The 17,607-nt window shown below is 40.0% G+C and overlaps 1 protein-coding gene across 2 annotated transcripts in view; it reads left to right on the top strand.

Annotated features, from left to right (window-relative positions):
• The first annotated feature begins 346 nt into the window (after nucleotides 1-346).
• Nucleotides 347-17,607, top strand: part of CTSC (cathepsin C) — a 48,123-nt gene continuing 30,862 nt past the window's right edge. Inside the window, exons 1-4 of one of the 2 annotated variants that reach the window (XM_062196851.1) lie at nucleotides 347-637; nucleotides 2,639-2,784; nucleotides 10,197-10,281; nucleotides 11,910-15,310. In XM_062196851.1, the coding sequence (XP_062052835.1) occupies nucleotides 466-637; nucleotides 2,639-2,784; nucleotides 10,197-10,281; nucleotides 11,910-11,920 (414 nt within the window). In that variant the 5' untranslated portion in view covers nucleotides 347-465 and the 3' untranslated portion in view covers nucleotides 11,921-15,310. Of the gene's footprint in view, nucleotides 638-2,638; nucleotides 2,785-10,196; nucleotides 10,282-11,909; nucleotides 15,311-17,607 lie in introns of those variants that run through there. The other variant, XM_062196850.1, reaches the window with a different exon arrangement.

The following is a 17,607-nucleotide window of genomic DNA, read 5'->3' as shown; positions in this document are numbered from 1 at the left end:
GAGAAGACCAATGGAATAATAAAAGCAGCCGAAGTGAGCTTCAGTTGTTAGACTTCTACCTCTCTCTCTCTCCCTCCCTCTTTCTCTCTCTCTCTCCCCGCAGAAGGAGCAACGTCTGTGTCTGCACGGTCCCTTCGCGGCCCTCTTCAATTCTTATTCTGGTTACCCTGGTGTAGCCTCCCTTAGCTGCTGAATAGGGTTCCCGGGCTCTCCAGGAGTTCAGGGTCAAGCCGCAGCCAGGCTAGGGCAGGGCGAGCACTTCAGCCCCCACCTGGGGGGCGGGACTGCGCCCGGAGCCCAACCCCATCCCCACCCCCAAACTGCGCCGTAGCCCCGCCCCTCCGGGCCGCGGGTTTCCGGACCCCAGGCTATTTCTAGGCGCGCGCGGCCCAGGCTGTGTTTCTGCGTACTCTGGGCGCTCCGGTGCCTGTTGGCGTCCCAGCTCCTGTGCAGGCCCTCGCCACCATGGGTCCCGTGTCCAGTCTGCCGCTCGCCGCTCTCTTGCTGTTCCTTTCCGGGGTCTGCACCGTGCTCTGCGACACGCCTGCCAACTGCACTTACCCCGACCTGTTAGGCACCTGGGTCTTCCAAGTGGGCCCTAGTGGTTCGCAGCGCGACATCAACTGCTCGGTCATGGGTAAGCTGCCGGTGCCCCTAGACCCACTTGCTTTCCCGCGCCGGCCTGGGACTCCTCCGGGTCGCCGCTTGATGGCCGCTGAGCCCTCGCGGTGGCTCCCGCACCCCCACTCCACCCCGACCCGGGTGCTCGTGCGCGGTCGCGGACGTCTGCGAAGGACACCGGTCAGTCCCTTGGCTACGTTCTCCTGTGCCAGGGCCGCCAAATGAAAGTTGGCCCGAGAACTTTCAGCCTCACACTTTCTTTTCCTGGAGCTTACACGCTTTTTCCAAAACTTTTTTTCCCTCTTACTTTTTGTACTTTTTGGGTTGGATTGGGTTGTTTCAGACCTGCGGTCTTTTGACTCCCCGGTCCAATCGGGTAGTTTTTGAAATTGTAGTAGTGAAGACAAAAAATGCTCAACACAGCAAGTCTTTTCTCCTTCCGTGAGTTTGCGGGAAAGGATCCTTAAGTTCCAGTGATTTTTTTTTTTTTAATATGAAAGAAGGCTGTGATGTTTTGTATTAAATTCAATTCCGTAATAAGAAATAGTGAATACCCCTGTGTACAAGGCTCCTGCTGGTGGTGGGGGAGGGGCAGAGTAGGTGCAAAGAGGGTGACAGATTTCATGTCTGATAGGTGAGACACGATGCAAATAATTATAAATAATAATAAAAAAGTGTGCACAGCACAAAAGAGAGAAATGCTTCAGGGATTCAGAAGCCAGAAATTCACTTCCAGGGTACACTGGGCCTTGGCCTCAGAGGTTTTGATTTGGGTGTAAGTTAATGCTGCAAGTCCTAGAAAATTTGGGATGCCACTCTGCACTGTTATATGTATTGTAAGAATATACACAATCTTAAAAAAGAAAACAAAACAAACCAAAAAAAAAAAAAAAAACCCTCTCTACTCAGTAACTATATTTACCCTGAGCCAAGTGCAATACCTGGCTCCAAGATGATTTAATAAATCTTGTGTCTGAGCCACATCCCTTCAGCTAGCATAGCTATCTCTAGGACAAAAAATCTGGTGAAGAAGAGAAAAATGTAACTGCAAGTCAGAAAAATCACACTTAGTCTGCCCAAACCCTTCCAGCCTGTGACTTGTACAGAATGAGTAGGGCTCCCAGCTGTAACTTCCTTGTCAACAGAACAAATAAGAAAGGCTGATTTAGCAGTCTTAACTCCACATGACTGCATGGTGTTTTGTAATCCTGGGCATTATAACCATTGGTAGTTTTAAACGTTGAGGTTGGGCAGAAGGGACATCCGGATTTGCACTGTGCTGAAATCTCCCGGGTCAGAGAATTAATGGGTGCCATGGAAAAACTGTCTCCAGGGAGAAATCTGCAGATGGATACATACAACTGAAACCTTTTCAGGCAGCCTCTGCTTATAGAGCCGCCTTTGAAATTGGAGACGTCCACACATCCCAGCCCTCATCTTCTGGAGCTTCATGGTATAATTCCTGTCAGCAAAAATTAGTCTTAGAGGATAAGAACCTGGGGTTTGCTGAAAAATTGGAGGAAGGATCCAGATTGCAAAGTTTGAAACTGCACAGCCGTGAAGGGGACAGGACACCACTTCTTCTCATGGACTTAACACATTATCCTCCTTATGATCTTATAGATAGCCTGTTTATCTCTTTGTCATACGTTTCCTCATGTTTTTCACTCTTTGACTAGCATTTCGCCTTCTAAATTCTGTTTATAATTTTGAGTGCATCCCATTCCTCGGTTGAACATGTTTGTCCATGTTTGGATGCGATGCAAAAGTAGGAGCTATACTTCCTGGAGTGTTCCTGCTTTCTGGGATACATGGTGTTTCTCTATCTCTGGGAACCATCGGGAACTGTACAGAGGTGACGAGTGAGAGACAGATTTCTTCATACCCAGGCTGTGTTACCAAATGTAGTAGCACAAAAGGAAAACAACCAGATCAAATAATGGAAATCCTTGAGAAAATTTTTCTGCTCATTGATATTCAAATAATTTTCCTTTGTTTTGCATTTCCCTTTCTTTAGGACCACCAGAAAAAAAAGTAGTAGTACACCTTAAGAAGTTGGATACAGCATACGATGACCTTGGGAATTCTGGCCATTTCACCATCATTTACAACCAAGGCTTTGAGATTGTGTTGAAAGACTACAAATGGTTTGCCTTCTTTAAGGTTAGTTTTGTTGGAAAGTACATTTGTGTTAACCATGACTTGATATCTGATGCCTCCTCTGGTCAGGAGTCTCTCAGAATTTTAACTTTAAATTATAAGGATAACCACAGTGGACACTGCTCTTAAGAGAAGTTAAATGGTATACTTTTGCCACTCTCTTTAAAAATGATTTCAGTAATTAAAAAATACCCATCTATATTTGAATGTATATAATCCATTATATTTAAACCTAGGTTTTGGTAAGTATGGTTACATTCTTCGTTTTTATTTTTTTTAACTACTACGCCTTCATTCTTAAATGTTGCCTTAGTCATTGAATATATACTTTGTGCTGAATATGTAGGAATGGTAGAGAGACTTTACATTTTTGTTTTCTTGGAGTTCATATTGTCCTTGTCATTGCATCTAAGTGATTGACCTCAATGACTCATTGAAGAAATACAGTGCACTAAATATATTAATATGAATAGCTTATTTGACTAAACTAAGACAAAAGAAATGGAGAGCTTAGGAGTTACTTCTTAGACTAATTAAAGTAAAAGGTAGGTAACCCAGCCTGTTGAGCACGTTTTCCTTACTAAGAAGGAACTTTTGTCCTTATCATTTGCATAAACATAGCTTCCAATTACAGATGCACTGAACATTAAAATAGTTCAGAAAAAAATCTAGTCCATCCTGTGTGTTCTGAAAGAGTTGAAAATTTTCCTGTAGAATGAGTATTAAATGATTCAAGTAAACTGAACCCACAAGTCTGAAACTAGCTGTTTCTCATTATACATAAAATAGGGTCTAAATAAAAACAGACTTTCTTGTGGGAAAGAGTTTATGGCCTTTGGAACATCTGGTAAGGCTTGACCATTGGCAGAGATTTGTGGGAAAGTGGAGAATGAATCTGTTAAAGATGGCAAAAGACAAAGCAGCAACACAGGCATAACTTCTAAGACTGTTGTAATTTCTCATGTGAGTTTTGGTTTTTGACCATGATCTAGTGTTCTATCTGCAGACCATGGTTAATAGAATAATAACTTCAAACAATTTGTTTCTTAAGGACTCTTTTTTAACCCATGAAACTCAGTTTTCAATTTTGTGAATTTTTTTTTCTTAATTTTTTTTTTTTAAATTTATTCAAAAGACACAATTACAGAGAGAGAGAGAGGGGTCTTCCATTCCACTGGTTTACTCCCCAAATGACCACAACAGCCAGAGCTGAGCTGATCGGAAGCCAGGAGCCAGAAACTTTTTCCAGGTCTCCCATGCAGGTGCAGGGGCCCAAGCACTTGGGCCATCTTCTGCTGCTTTCTCAGGTCATAGCAAAGAGCTGGATTGGAAGTGGAGCATCCGGGACTTGAACTGGTGCCCATATGGGATGCAGGCACTCCAGACCGGGCTTTAACCCGCTGCACTACAGCACTGGCCCCTGAATATTTTCAATGTGATATTTATTTCAAAGTACTGTAGGTTATATATTTGTTACTCACCCTGAGTCTTTAATAAGTGTCCTATGTACAGGAAGATAAATGTAATAGGCTAATATGAAAACAAAGAATAGGAGATATGGAGAGGAAAAGTTGTCTCTATCCCACTGGCTTGGCTGGTCTGATATTCAGCTGGTGGAGCTACTCTATGCATGCTGGCCTTTGGTGATCAGCAGTCCATGTCATCCCCATTAATTATGTATTGTTTTTGAAAAATCTTAACAATATGTGAATTTTAAAAAGTGTAAGCTGTAGCCAGCGCCACGGCTCACTAGGCTAATCCTCCGACTGCAGCGTCAGCACCCTGGGTTCTAGGCTCGGTTGGGGCGCCGGATTCTGTCCCGGTTGCTCCTCTTCCAGGCCAGCTCTCTGCTGTGGCCCGGGAAGGCAGTGGAGGATGGCCCAGGTCCTTGGGCCCTGCACCCGCATTGGAGACCAGGAGAAGCCCCTGGCCCCTGGCTTCGGATCAGTGCAGCGCCAGCTGTAGTGGCCATTTGAGGGGTGAACCAACGGAAAGAAGACCTTTCTTTCTGTATCTCTCTCTCACTGTCTAACTCTGCCTGTCAAAAAAAAAAAAAAAAATGTAAGCTGTATGTGGTAGATGTGTTCAACCTGAGTAGAATTCTTGGTTTGCTAATTGATGAGTTTGTGACTTTGCTGACCTTTGACAGTTATTCTGTCAAAGCCTTTCAAAAGTTCTTTGCCCCAAGATCAAATTACCTATGGAAATGTTTCACAAAAATCGAGGTACTCAAGGAAGTTGTTTCCATGTACATAATCTCCTGTCATCATCCGCTTCTTGTTTGACTCATGGTAAGCATTTGTACCTGGCAGTGGAGGAAGCATGTAACGGTCCTCAAACTCTTGAGGAATCTTGAAACCAAAAAATGAAGAGGGAAGCTCCGTAGAACCACGAAGAGTTTATTAGGATAGCTTACATACAGGATTCCAGACAATGGCGGTCCAATGCTTGGGGCACACAATGGTGCAGCAGGGCTTTCTTTGCATAGAACAGAAGAAAAAAGGTTTTGTACTTTCACAGATCATAAGAAAGCTAGGGATTGGACCTTGTGTTACTACATTATTTCACTATTCTTTTTTTAAAATATTTTATTTGTTTTTTATTTGAAAGGGAGAGTTACAGAGCAAATTGGGAGGAGAGAGGGAGAGAAAGAAGTAAGGGCAAAGAGAGAGAATGAGAGAGATCTTCCATCTGCTGGTTCACTCCCTAAATGGCCTCAACAGCTGGGGCTGAGCCAGGCAGAACCAGGAGCCAGGAGCCTTCTTCTGGGTCCCCCAGGTGGGTTCAGGGACCCAAGAACTTGGGCCATCTCCTGCTGGTTTCCCAGGGACATCAGCAGGGAGCTGGATTGGAAATGGAACAGCTGGGTCTCAAACCAGCGCTGATGTGGGATGCCAACACCAACCTCAGTCTTTTACTATTCTTTAGGTTCATCTCCTTAGGCATCTTGCTGGGCTGTCCCACTTAATTAGAAAAGCTTGCGATAGCATTTAAGCTTTATGGCTGGAGAGTGGCTACTTAGGCTGACAGATGGTCAGCTTGCTTCTGAGAGTGAGCAAGATACAATGTGGACTTACTGTGGTTTGCTGTTGCACGGGTTGATACTTGCTTGCAAATGAAAGTGGATGAAACAGCATTCAGTCGGGAAATAAGTTGAATAAATTATTATGTAAGTGGGCAGTGGGGTATAATATATGGTTTGCACATTTGGCTTAGAAAACTTTTTATTCTTCAATTCTGCCAACTTGGAGAAACTGGTGGGGAAACTTTTAAATCATCATTTAATTTCTGGAAACATAATAATTAGGATTAGACAAGGGAAGTTTCTCTCCATTAATATTTTTTTCATCAGTTTGTTCTCAGTTTTAATAGGAGTCTAGAGCCAATAGGTAGGGAGGCTGGCTGGCTAAGGAATTGAAACACTACCTTTCAGTTCTTGTTGAATCATGGTGTAAACAGACTTGGTATTTCACCATAGTCTCGGGATAGTATTCATGTTAGTCAATAGGAAACTGCTTTTTAATTTCAAATGAAATTTAAAATGCTCTACACTACACATGAAAATGAGTCACTGTGTATGCAGGGGATAAGTTAATGATTAGACTAGTGCTTTGAAACCCTGCCCGTTCGTGTTTCTGGGTAGCATTGTCCAAGTGGATGTTCTCTCATTAGGGATACCTATTGATTTTATTTTATTTTTAAAGTGTATTGGGCAGAACCATTTTCAGAGCCATTTTTTAAGAATAATGATAGTAATAATAATAAAACCAATAGGATTGTAATTTAAAAAAAAGAAAACTCAAAAACTCTGCTCAGTAGTTAGGCCTTTTGATAAAGATCATAATCTCAGTGAGTAGAGTACAATCTAAATAAAATATTTATCTTTATAATCTAATCAGGCAGTTTCAGATAATATAATTTGTACACTGATAAAATGCTATGTTATTTTAACAAATAAACTGTAAGAGCGATGGGAAATGGTTTAAAAATATAAGGGAAATTACACAGTGTAGCTGAGTAGATGATAGGAAATTCAAGCATTTTTGGTGCCATTTGTTAACACAAAAGCTTGTTGCATTTTACCACAAGCATCAGGGTATTTCCTACTGTGTGCTGGGGAAACCATGCTGGGAAAAGTGCATAACTCAAGAAAAATGCAAACTTGTTGAATGAGTGAAGCACAGAAGAATTTTTCCCACAAGCTTAAAAAAAATGAGAAATCATCAAACTTAAGTAGTACTTGCTATCCACTTCTTAAAAGGAGATTTGTTTTATTTATTTGAAAGGCAGGGAGAGAGAGAGGGAGAGACAGAGAGAGAGGTCTTCCATCCATTGGTTTACTTTCCCAATGGCTACAGAAACCAGGAGCCAAGAGCTTTTTCTGGGGTATGCCACATAGGTACAAGGGCCCAAGCCTACAGGCCATCCGTCACTGCTTTCCCAGGCACGTTAGCAGGAGGCTAATACGGTGCTCATATGGGATGCTGGTGCTACAGGCAGCGGCCTTACCCACTGTGCCACAACACAGGCCCCTGCTACTCAATTTTAAGTGTCTTATGTAAATTTTAACATGATCTACTCAGCCCACTGCCATTACAAAAATATTTGACAAATGATCGCCCAGTACACCTGCTGCCCTTACTCTGTGTTGTTACTCTACTTATCAATTGGCTTTCTGGATCTTTCCACTGACTAGACAAGACATTACCATGTACTTCCTTCTACCTTTTTCAGATATCCTTTCATGAAATTACTTCTAATTGTTATTATTCCCAGGTTTTTGTTTTTAACTTATTTGAAAGGCAGAGTGACAGAGAGGGGAGAAGATGAGAGATCCACTAGTTCATCCTCAAATGGCTGCCATGGCAAGGGCTGGTTTAGGCCGAAACCAGGTGCCTGGAGCTCCATCTGGGTCTCCCACATGGGTGGCAGGGGCCCAAGCACTTGGGCCATGTTCCCCTGCTTTCCCATGGGCATAAGCAGGGAGCTGGATCAGAAGTGGAGCAGTTGATACGAACCTGGGATGCTGGCAGCTTAATCTGCTGTACCACAGTGCCAGCCCCCAAGAGTTTACTGAGTAGGTAATCCCTGTAAGGTGTTCTGTTAGGCTCCTGCTCCATCTTCTGCTTGCTGTGAGCATTCCACAGCATCCTGTAGCCCAACAAGCAGGCAGACACAGCTTCTTTATCATTGTCTGTGTAGCTTCCAAGCGATATTGATACCACTTCACTCCTATCACTTGGAATTGCTTTATTTAGTTCTCCTTATTCAAACGTATCTGCAAAATGAGCGGTTTTCTTGATTTGGGCTTCCTGAGTCCTTGTTTACTTGACTTGAGAAATTGAGGGTGGGGTAGGGATAATTTATCTGTTTTGCATATGACTCCAAGCTATATAAGAGCTTGGAAAGAAATCTTGATCCTGAATCTTTTTGTATAGTTTGACTTAGGTAGAAAGAATAGGTACATTTTTTAAAGTGCTTTATTCAGTTTCATTCAGGCATTTGGTTATCTGAACACTTTATATGAGTTACAAACTCAGATACATTTACAGCCCAGGTACCTAAGCTTTTCAAACAACTTCATGTGAAGCTATAAAGAGTAATTAGACCTATGGGGAAATTAAAACTTACCTAGAGGCATTCAAATTCAAATTGAATTTTCTCTTAAAAAAATCTGGCCTGCAGATAGCGTTGGCAGTTGTTTTGGGCAGGACATTTACCATTTGGTGATAGTTGGCATATTCCAGCAAATTTGCACCTCTTAAAAGTATGTGCAAGTGTAGCAAAACTGGAAGGAATATACAGAGATGCTTAAATGTCCCTGACTACATGTGATGGGAGGGTAAGAGATTATTTTTTCTTCTGTATGGTTTTATGTATGGTGTTCATTTTGTATCATGACATATACAATACCGATCCATACAGCTTTCCATCTTCCCTACCAAATTGCCTGGAGGAAGGACATCCCATGAAACAGACTAAGCTCGGAGAATGCCCTCAAGTTTAATCAGCTTTCTAACCTTTTATGCTTTCTTATTTCACTTTCTCTGAAGCTGTAAAAGAAACTTGCTGGAGAAGGAAGCTATAGGAAAGGAACTCAGATTTCATTTTGAATATTAAGCTACTCAAGGGCTGAAGAAATATGTGGGAGGGAAACTAGTCTCATTATGGCTGAAAATTTATTTAGTGTTATTAAAGCAAATCTTATTGGTTTATAATTGAGCTCTTATTTGGGACCTATGAGGTTTTGGGTTTTTTGTTTTGTTTTGAAATTTTATTTATTTATTTGGGAAGTAGAGTTACAGACAGTGAGAGGGAGAGACAGAGAGAGAAAGGTTTTCCATTTACTGGTTCACACCCCAAGTAGCCGCAACGGCCAGAGCTGAGTCATTCTGAAACCAGGAGCCAGGAGTTTCTTCCAGGTCTCCCATGTGGGTGCTGGGGCCCAAGCACTTGAGCCATCTTCCACTGCTTTCCCAGGCCATAGTAGAGAACTGGATCTGAAGAGGTACAGCCAGGACTAGAACCAGTGTGCCTATGGGATGCCGGTACCCAGGGGAAGGATTAACCTATTGTGCCACAGCACCAGCCCCAGGCACCTGTGAGTTTTTTAAATACAATATAATTTTTTAAAGTTTTTATGTTTATTTTTATTTATTTGAAAGGCTGATAGAGAGAGGTATCTTCTACCCACTGATTCACTTCCCAAATGCCTGCCTCAGCTGAGGCTGGACCAGACTGAAGCTAGGAGCCCAGAATTTAGTTTGGGTTTCCACATGGCTAGCATGTACTTGAGCCATCAGCTACTGCCTCTCAGGATGCATATTAACAGGAAGCTGAATGAGCCAGGACTTGAACGAGGCACTTCTATTTGGAATGCAGGCATTCTAAGCTTTGGTTTAACCACTGTGCTACAATACTCACCCTGGCCTTTCAATCTTTACAGAGCTAAATGCTAAAAATATATCACTATAGGTGTTTCCAAAGCAAATTGCTACTCAAACACAAGAACAATATGTTGAGAATACCTTACCAGAGAATTTGGTTGCCCATTTGAGTGCTAGCGATTTGTAAACTTCAAATTTGTCCCAAGAGCCAGAAATATACTTTATTTCTCCAATAAAGGATGTGGGAATCTTGTGCCATTTTCCCACTGTGCCTTCTGGGTTCAGTTATTGGATACAGCAATTTTAGAAGAATTGTTATTGAGACAAGTGTATTTTTTAAAATATAGATTTAGTACATTGGGTTCAAGTTTTTTTTACAGCTTGAGATTTACTTTTAAGGTGGTTTGAATTTCGGCAAAGAAGCAATTTAGAGCTTAATGCATACATAAGAATTTTACATTTTTTTTTTTCAAGATGGTGCTTTGTTTCAAGCTAATGACTCAGTTTGCCATTGTGAACTCTTTGTAGGATGTCACAGATTTTGTCAGTCAGTTGTTCATGCAGCTGGGAACTGTGGGGATATATGATTTGCCACATCTGAGGAACAAATTGGGTGAGCTACACTGAAATATTTTTAACCTTCTTTTTAAAAACAAGCTTTTCTCCTTCCTAGTGGCTTATGCAAATTAATAACTGTTTTCATCAGATAGAGGGAAACTGAAGAGTTTTTGGTTTTCCTTTTCATTTCTTGCTTCAATATGCTTATCCGCCTCTTCTAATTTGGCTGCACCATATACGGTAAATGCTTTTCCACTTTAGTAGTTTATGTTTGCACAGATCAGATTAACACTCCCATAAAGATACTCATGACCAGAGCAGACATGAGCCCTGAAAGGTCAAGACCCAGTTGATAAAAGATTGAAGTTCAGCTCACTTTCTTGAAGTAGCTTTGCTGCCTCCAGTTGCTTCTTCTTCCTCTGTGAAGAGTCTTTCCGGAGAGACCACGTGAGGCTGCCATATTTTAGGTCTGTGTTCCAGGAAAGAAGGCGGCTCTTTCACAGAAATTGAAACCTGACAGCTCATCCCTGGAGACATCACCCAGCCTTTTGAAACTGGCTTCTACCAAGAACATAAATTGTTGACTTGGAAGAGGAGGATTTTTTTCAGTCTTTACATTCTCCTCACATCTTTGGAAGGAAAATTTAAATCATTGCTTAGACTTGGTTCATAAATTTGGATGTCTAACACTTCAATGGAAAAAAATGGGTGTTTAGAGAGTAAAGTTGATAGGGACTTACCCTTCTTTGTGTTTTAGTATAACATTGTTTCCCTTCCTCCTTTATTTGGCTGTTAACAGAAGTGAAATACAAAAAAGGGAACTGGGACAAGTGTTGGAAGCACCATAGCTTTGTCCTAAATCAGCAGTTTCCAGACTTCATCACGGAGCAAAGTGGCCCACTTGGCTGCTGGTGGGCCTGCCAATTGCTCGTGTCTTCATTTCGTCTGGTTGTGCTGTAGGGATTGTTCAGCATCTGGTAATAACAGATCAAAGTGAGCATTAAAGCTGAAACTCATCAGATGTTTCTTCTTAGTTCTTTATGGTAGTAGAATAAGTATAGAATGTGTTCAATAATTTTCTTTATTTCAGAACTTCCCATAATCTTTAATATACAAAGATAGCTTAGATAGAACACAAAGCTGTCCCAGAATACGTTCATTATTGTATTTTCCCACAAAGAAATAAGGTACTCTGAGGGCAGTTGATGAAATTCTGTCCCAAGCCTCTTCTCTTAGTTAGGGAGAAAGTCCCCCCCACCAATGGAAAAGATAAACTGTTGCCTTTGTTCTGTAAAAGCCTAGCACCTCCACATACAGATTCAAGAAGCTCCAAGCCCTGCATTTAGAATTTTAAGGTATACATGTTAATGTACTTACGAGGCTATAATTTACCCTGTTTCTTAAGCACATTTCAAAATTATATTAGGTTTATACCATGGCAGCTCCTTTTAGATGCATGTGTTTCTTAAGCAAGTTGGCTGCATGCACAATATGTGTTGCTTAAGTATCCTGCTTGAGAATGGCTTTTTGTGAATGTCTTAAGTAACATTAAAAAATCTAGGATCTCAACTATTAATGCTGTTTTTTGTTTCCTTTTTGCTTAACTGAAATTAATATGAATACACATGAAGAGACAAGTATGATCCTTGTTGGCTTATAACTCTAGTTTTTATTGTCTTATAGTTATTAAATAGAACATCTGTTGAGGGGCTCTTTTAAACCCTCAGCCAAGAACAGACTTTGGTGCTAAGAGACAGAACTGCCTGCTGCAGTGGACCTACCAAGAGCACGCTAGCAGAGGCCTCTAGCAGCTGCTGTCGTTTCTGGAATCTATTTGCATGTAAAATGCAGAGGAGGCCTGCTGCCCGCCTCCCCAGCCCCTGCCCTCCTGAACATCTCCTTGGAGACTGGTCACCACCACTTGGGAGTGTGAACACCAGAGACTGTGCAGGAAGCAGAGCAGAAAGTTGTGAGGAGGCGGAGTCTTAGGCGGCTTCATCCAGCGTTCAGCGTCTTTATGAGCAATGCAAAACACGTGAATTGTTTTCCTCTTTGGATACTCCTCTGTTGAAATGATTTTTCAAACTGGACAGGATTTGAACTTCGTGCTTTGTTTTATTCACATTTGGATTGTCTCTTCCTGAGTACTTTCCTTGCCTCGACTTACCTTGAAAAATTCCAGAACCTATTGTAAGGAGAAAATGATGCTTCAGGTTCTTTTGAGATGGACAGATAGAAATTATTGAGGAGAAGGTGGTCCTATGGAGGATGTATTTACACGAAGGAAAAAGCAGCTTCCTTAGATGAACCAGGCTGCTAGGGAGTATTCTTTGGCATATTACAGACCTAGAGTACTTCTGGCCTGAAAAATGGTGTGGTTAATATCTTTTTAAAAAGTAGGTTAGTATCTAAAAATTAGATACTCTTATGCTAAGAACTTGACACTATATTAGTTTTAAAAGCCCTATAAGGTAGATATTGTTAGTTTGTAGATACAGAAAATTAGTCTCATAGAGTGCTTAAGCTCATACAGCTACTAACTAAAATGCTAGAGCGTGGCTTTCGGGCATGAAGACTTCCCACAGGCTGAAGAGGTAAAGAAGGCCATTTCACAGACCAGTAAGTGCTATGTGGAGTCACACTGGGGTAGATACTTCTAGTGGAGTCCAGTCTGTAAGCATTGCGGGTGTTGGTTTAATAGGTGAGGATGTGTACTGCCTGGCTCTTGTTGACCCCTTAGAGAAGAATTGCCTTGAAGCCTGGGTTTCATTATCTGAAACTGATAAGGAAATACTGACTTTCCTGCCTAAACCACTATTCTTTCATTCAAGGTAAACACTCACTTTCTCATTCCCTTTGACATCTCAGAAATTGAAGGGGAGATTTTAAACTTCGGCTGAAATGCCCTTGTCCAGGGGACTTCTTTTTTTTTTTTTTTTTTTTTTTTTTTTAATGAATCCACTTCCTTTATTGCAGTAAACTCTGTACAAAGCAGCAACTGCAATACTCCAGGTTAAAACATTAGAAAAGCATTTGTGACAGTTATGGTACAGTATTATCAAAATATTCCATTTCAAACTTAATAGGTAATCATCCACCAGAGCTCACATCTTTAAGTTATTTCCATAGTTTTAAAAAAAGTCAGAAAGCATATAAAAAGATGTAAAAGTAAACCTAAAATACAAACGAAATAATGTAACAAATAAATATCTGATTTAATTAACTGTTAACCAGCTTAATGCCACCATTCTCTAAAGCCACGGAATTCTTAGACCTGTAGGAATAACGAACCGCCAATGCCACTGCCTAATTATTTCCAAGTTCTCACCAATGATTATGACTAAAAAAGGCATTAAAATAATCAAAATTCAGCATAAATAAAACGAAATAGAATAGCTTCAAACTTCTGTTGATTATGCTCGCATTCCGCTGATTGCTCGCATTCCGCTCTTTCCTGCTAAACAGTGGACTCTTCCTCACTTGCTGCAGAGCTGATTAACATCATTCCCAGGTAGCCCAACCCGTAAGTCCACCCCTAACCCATATTGTCTGGAAGCACTGTTTTTCCTGCATCCATGCCGGAATAGAAGACTCTTTCTCTAGATAGTTCTTGGGCACCTTACTTCAGAAGACTGTTTATGCCACTGAGAAGTACGTGTCTGCTCTTCTGGGAAGAGAGAATGTCATAAAGGAACAGTCCAGCAGATGATTCTGACCTGAATACTTTTTTCCCATGCCAACTTTGGACCTTGATGCTGTACCCCTTTAAGCTTACCTGGCTCTCACCATCAGTGGGAGAATTGCCATGACATTGGTTCCTGTTGTACTTTGTTGTAAGTACACGATTTGCTAGCATGTCTTCTGAAGATCTGTACTTCTCTCTGTCTGTCTTCAGTACCTAGTGTGCCTCGAAATTTTATAAGTGTTTGGAAAATAAACCACACCTTTCTTTCCTTTTCACAATAAAACCAGTCTACAAGTAATTCATTTTATACAAATCTAGATGCTGCTACATTTTTCATTTTTGGTTCTTTGTTCTAAAAAAATGCTATCAGGTGACCTGTCTCCAACGCTCTGAAAGAATTGTATATTTTCAAGCTGACTTTTGGGTTGTAAATACTACTGCCAGATCACCCAGGATTTTAAAGAATGCATTTAATGTGGAATTTGGACAAGTATTAAAAATTGTTTTGTTTGTTTTTCTGAGTAATTTTGCACCAAAATGTTTTGATTGTGGAAGACAAGATTTAGTGGGTACAGCCCCACAATAAAATAATGCTTAATATTCCCCATCATAATTGCCTGTTTGTCTTCCTTTCTGGTCTTTAAAGTCCATTAGGACAAGAATGAACCCCACAGAACAGGGTTCTCCCTGAATAACATAATACATGGCAGAGAAGCCTTCAATAAATATTTGTATAAGAATGAAAATTGAATAATGTGTCAGTTGTGGTGTTTTATTGCTGTTTTGGGAGAGTGTTGTTACCATGGTGTCCTTAGAGAATATGGTAGACCCTGAGGTCATTTTTGCTGAATAACTTAATGGAAAAGATATTAGACTTTCAAATTTTATTCTGTTTATTTATGTTTTAATCTTCGAGTGAGCCTGTAGAGGCCAAGATAGGGCTCAAAGTTTAGAAATTTCTGATTTTCGGAGCTACTAACTGCTCAGTTAGCTGTCAAGGGGAACAGTGAGCTTTATGATTCCCCAAAGCCTGGAAAACAACAACTAGAAGTGGCCTGGAATGCTGTGGCTTGTAGCTCTCTCATTAATTAGTCAAGAGTGTGGGCTAAGGAGCGTATGAGATGGAGCTCATACAATTTCTTCTAACCTCACAGTTGAAGAGTTTCTGAATAAGAGAGGAAATGACCAAGGGACTTCAAATACTTCACTGATTAGTGAACTGTTTCTTGGCTGATTCTGGAAGGTATAAGAGTATTTTGGTGTAAATTGAATGTCTTTTCAGCTTTGGTAATAATTTTCTGATCTTCTTTCACATGATCTCTAACTACCATTCTTTCAATAAATACCTAGAAGTTGTTTGGTTGCAATCACTGAAACAATTTCCTGACTGTTTTGTAGTTCATTAAAATTTGACTTTTACAATTGTTAAATCAACAACAGAAGTCACTATGCACTTGCTCCCCATGTGTTGTACTATGAGAATTAATGGTAAAACTAGTCTTCAAACAGCACTTTATACTTTGTGTGTCTGTGTGGGTGCAAATGTTAAAATCTTTACTTAGTATAGAGTCCATCTTCTGTATATAAAGATAATTGAAAATGAATCTTAAGAATGGGATGGGAGAAGGAGTAGGAGGTGGGACGGTTTGGGGTGGGAGGGCTGATATGGGGGGAAGAACCGCTATAATCCAAAAGTTGTACTTTTGAAATTTATATTTATTAAAGTTTTGTTAAAAAATAAAATTTGACTTTGAAAATAAATGGTTCACCCTAGGTGCTAGGCAGAAAATTAGAGCTAATCCTTGGAACTGACTTAGGAATTTGGTTTCTAAGGAAAGATATGGTGCAATTAGCACAGTAGTTAGGATAATCACATTCCCTATCAGAGTACCTGGACTTGATATGCAACTCTTTATCCTGATTTCAGCTTCCTGCTAATGGGACCCTGGGAAAAAGTGGTGATGGTTCAAGTAACTGGGTTCATCCTACCCAGGTGGGAGACGTGGTTGAGTTCAAGCTCCTTGCTTCAGCCTGGAACAGTCTCAGCTATTGTAGCATGTGGGGAATGGAAACTGTCTCTCTGCCACTCAAATAATAAATTAAAAAGTCTAAAAAATAGGAATGTTCATGACTGAAAAATTTTAATATTTGGAAACAGAATTTCCCAAAGTATTTAAAATCCTTTCAAATAAAGCATTCCGTAGGTTTTGACACAATTTGGTTAAAAGTATGCAAGTGCCACAGCTTTAGAAGAATTTAGAAGAGTAAGTGGTTGGTATTAGGAATGATGACAATTTAATAGACAGATTTTAACTGAAACATTTGTCTTATAGATGAACAAGATTTAAAAGTGACTATCATTTTGATGGATCCAATTTGAAGCGTCTGTTTTGAAAAGCTTTGTTATCTTTTAATGGGGCTGACAGTGTTCATACTCAGAGCAAATATAAGCTTTGCCATTTTCTTATGTTTGCATCATTACTATTTGCAAATTCTGTTTTCTTTACAAGTATATTTAAGCCTCGTTGGTTGTGAAGCTTAGCTAGATTTAATCAGAAAAGATGTTCACGACATTTCTGCAGGAGTATGTTTTGTGGAGTATACTGTGTCCTAAGCATCCTGTAGGTCCTTATTAGCATAAGGTGAATGTCTGATACTGGAACTGGGGGAGGGTATCAGTGTCACTTGAATATTAAATAAGAGTAGAGAGTATTTTTCCACTTAATATTACAGATACAAATATTCCAGTATTCCAGTGATCATCTGTTCCTCACGTTTGTTATAGACAGAGTAGCACTCAATATCAACAACTTTTGTTACAGTATGGTACAATTATAGAGAGATGTGGATGAAGTCTTAAATAGCTTTGTATTCCTCATGATAACAGATGAGAGTGTCTATATTGTTCCTTTTTTCGCATCTTATAATTTTTAAATCTTTGAAACTTCAGTATCATCTTTATTCTTCATAGCAATGACTTTGGTATAAGTCACCACATGATCATTCTTATTTTCAGATGAAGAAATTAAGGCTTATGAGATGTGTTCAAAGTTACATAAAGTATACATAACAAAGCTGAGAATTAAAGGGCAATGTCGCCTTTGCTAGACTAGCTCTGTCTCCTTGACATGGTTTATGTAAAATAAGTACTCACATATTTGCTAAGTATATTATAAATCAAAACAGTAGAAAAGGTTTAAGTGACCCCCCACATTGTTAAGAAATAGTCAAATAATGGATAACTTAAGTTCCAAAACATTCCATGCTATTCTTTTTAAATTGGTTAACATTACTAGATATGTCTCATTGGCTGCTTGATAAAATGAGTGGGAAATTGAAGAAGGGGGATTTTGAGAACATTTGGCATCCTAATGGTAGTTTTGAAGAAGCAAATAAGTAGTTATTGAATCATAGTAGTTTTCTAAACTTAAGTGCTGGGGTTTGAAAGTTCTTCAAATTTTAGGAAATCCTCTATTTGTTGCTGTAGAAATTGGCATAAATTAATGGAAATTTAAGTTACCCCATCTATGTAAACCTCTAGCCAGACTACAAAGAAAAAAAGAAAGAAAATTCAAATAAATAAAATTAGAGGTGAAAAAGGAGACATTACAACTTACACCACTGAAATACAGAGGTTCATAAGAAACTACTACTATTAATATGAAGAACTATATGCTAATAAACTGGAAAATCTCA

This window comes from Lepus europaeus, chromosome 7 (genome assembly GCF_033115175.1).
Source record: "Lepus europaeus isolate LE1 chromosome 7, mLepTim1.pri, whole genome shotgun sequence".
NCBI classification, from domain to species: domain Eukaryota; kingdom Metazoa; phylum Chordata; class Mammalia; order Lagomorpha; family Leporidae; genus Lepus; species Lepus europaeus.
The sequence above is the reverse complement of the archived record's forward strand: the minus strand, read 5'-3'. Positions and strand labels throughout refer to the sequence as shown.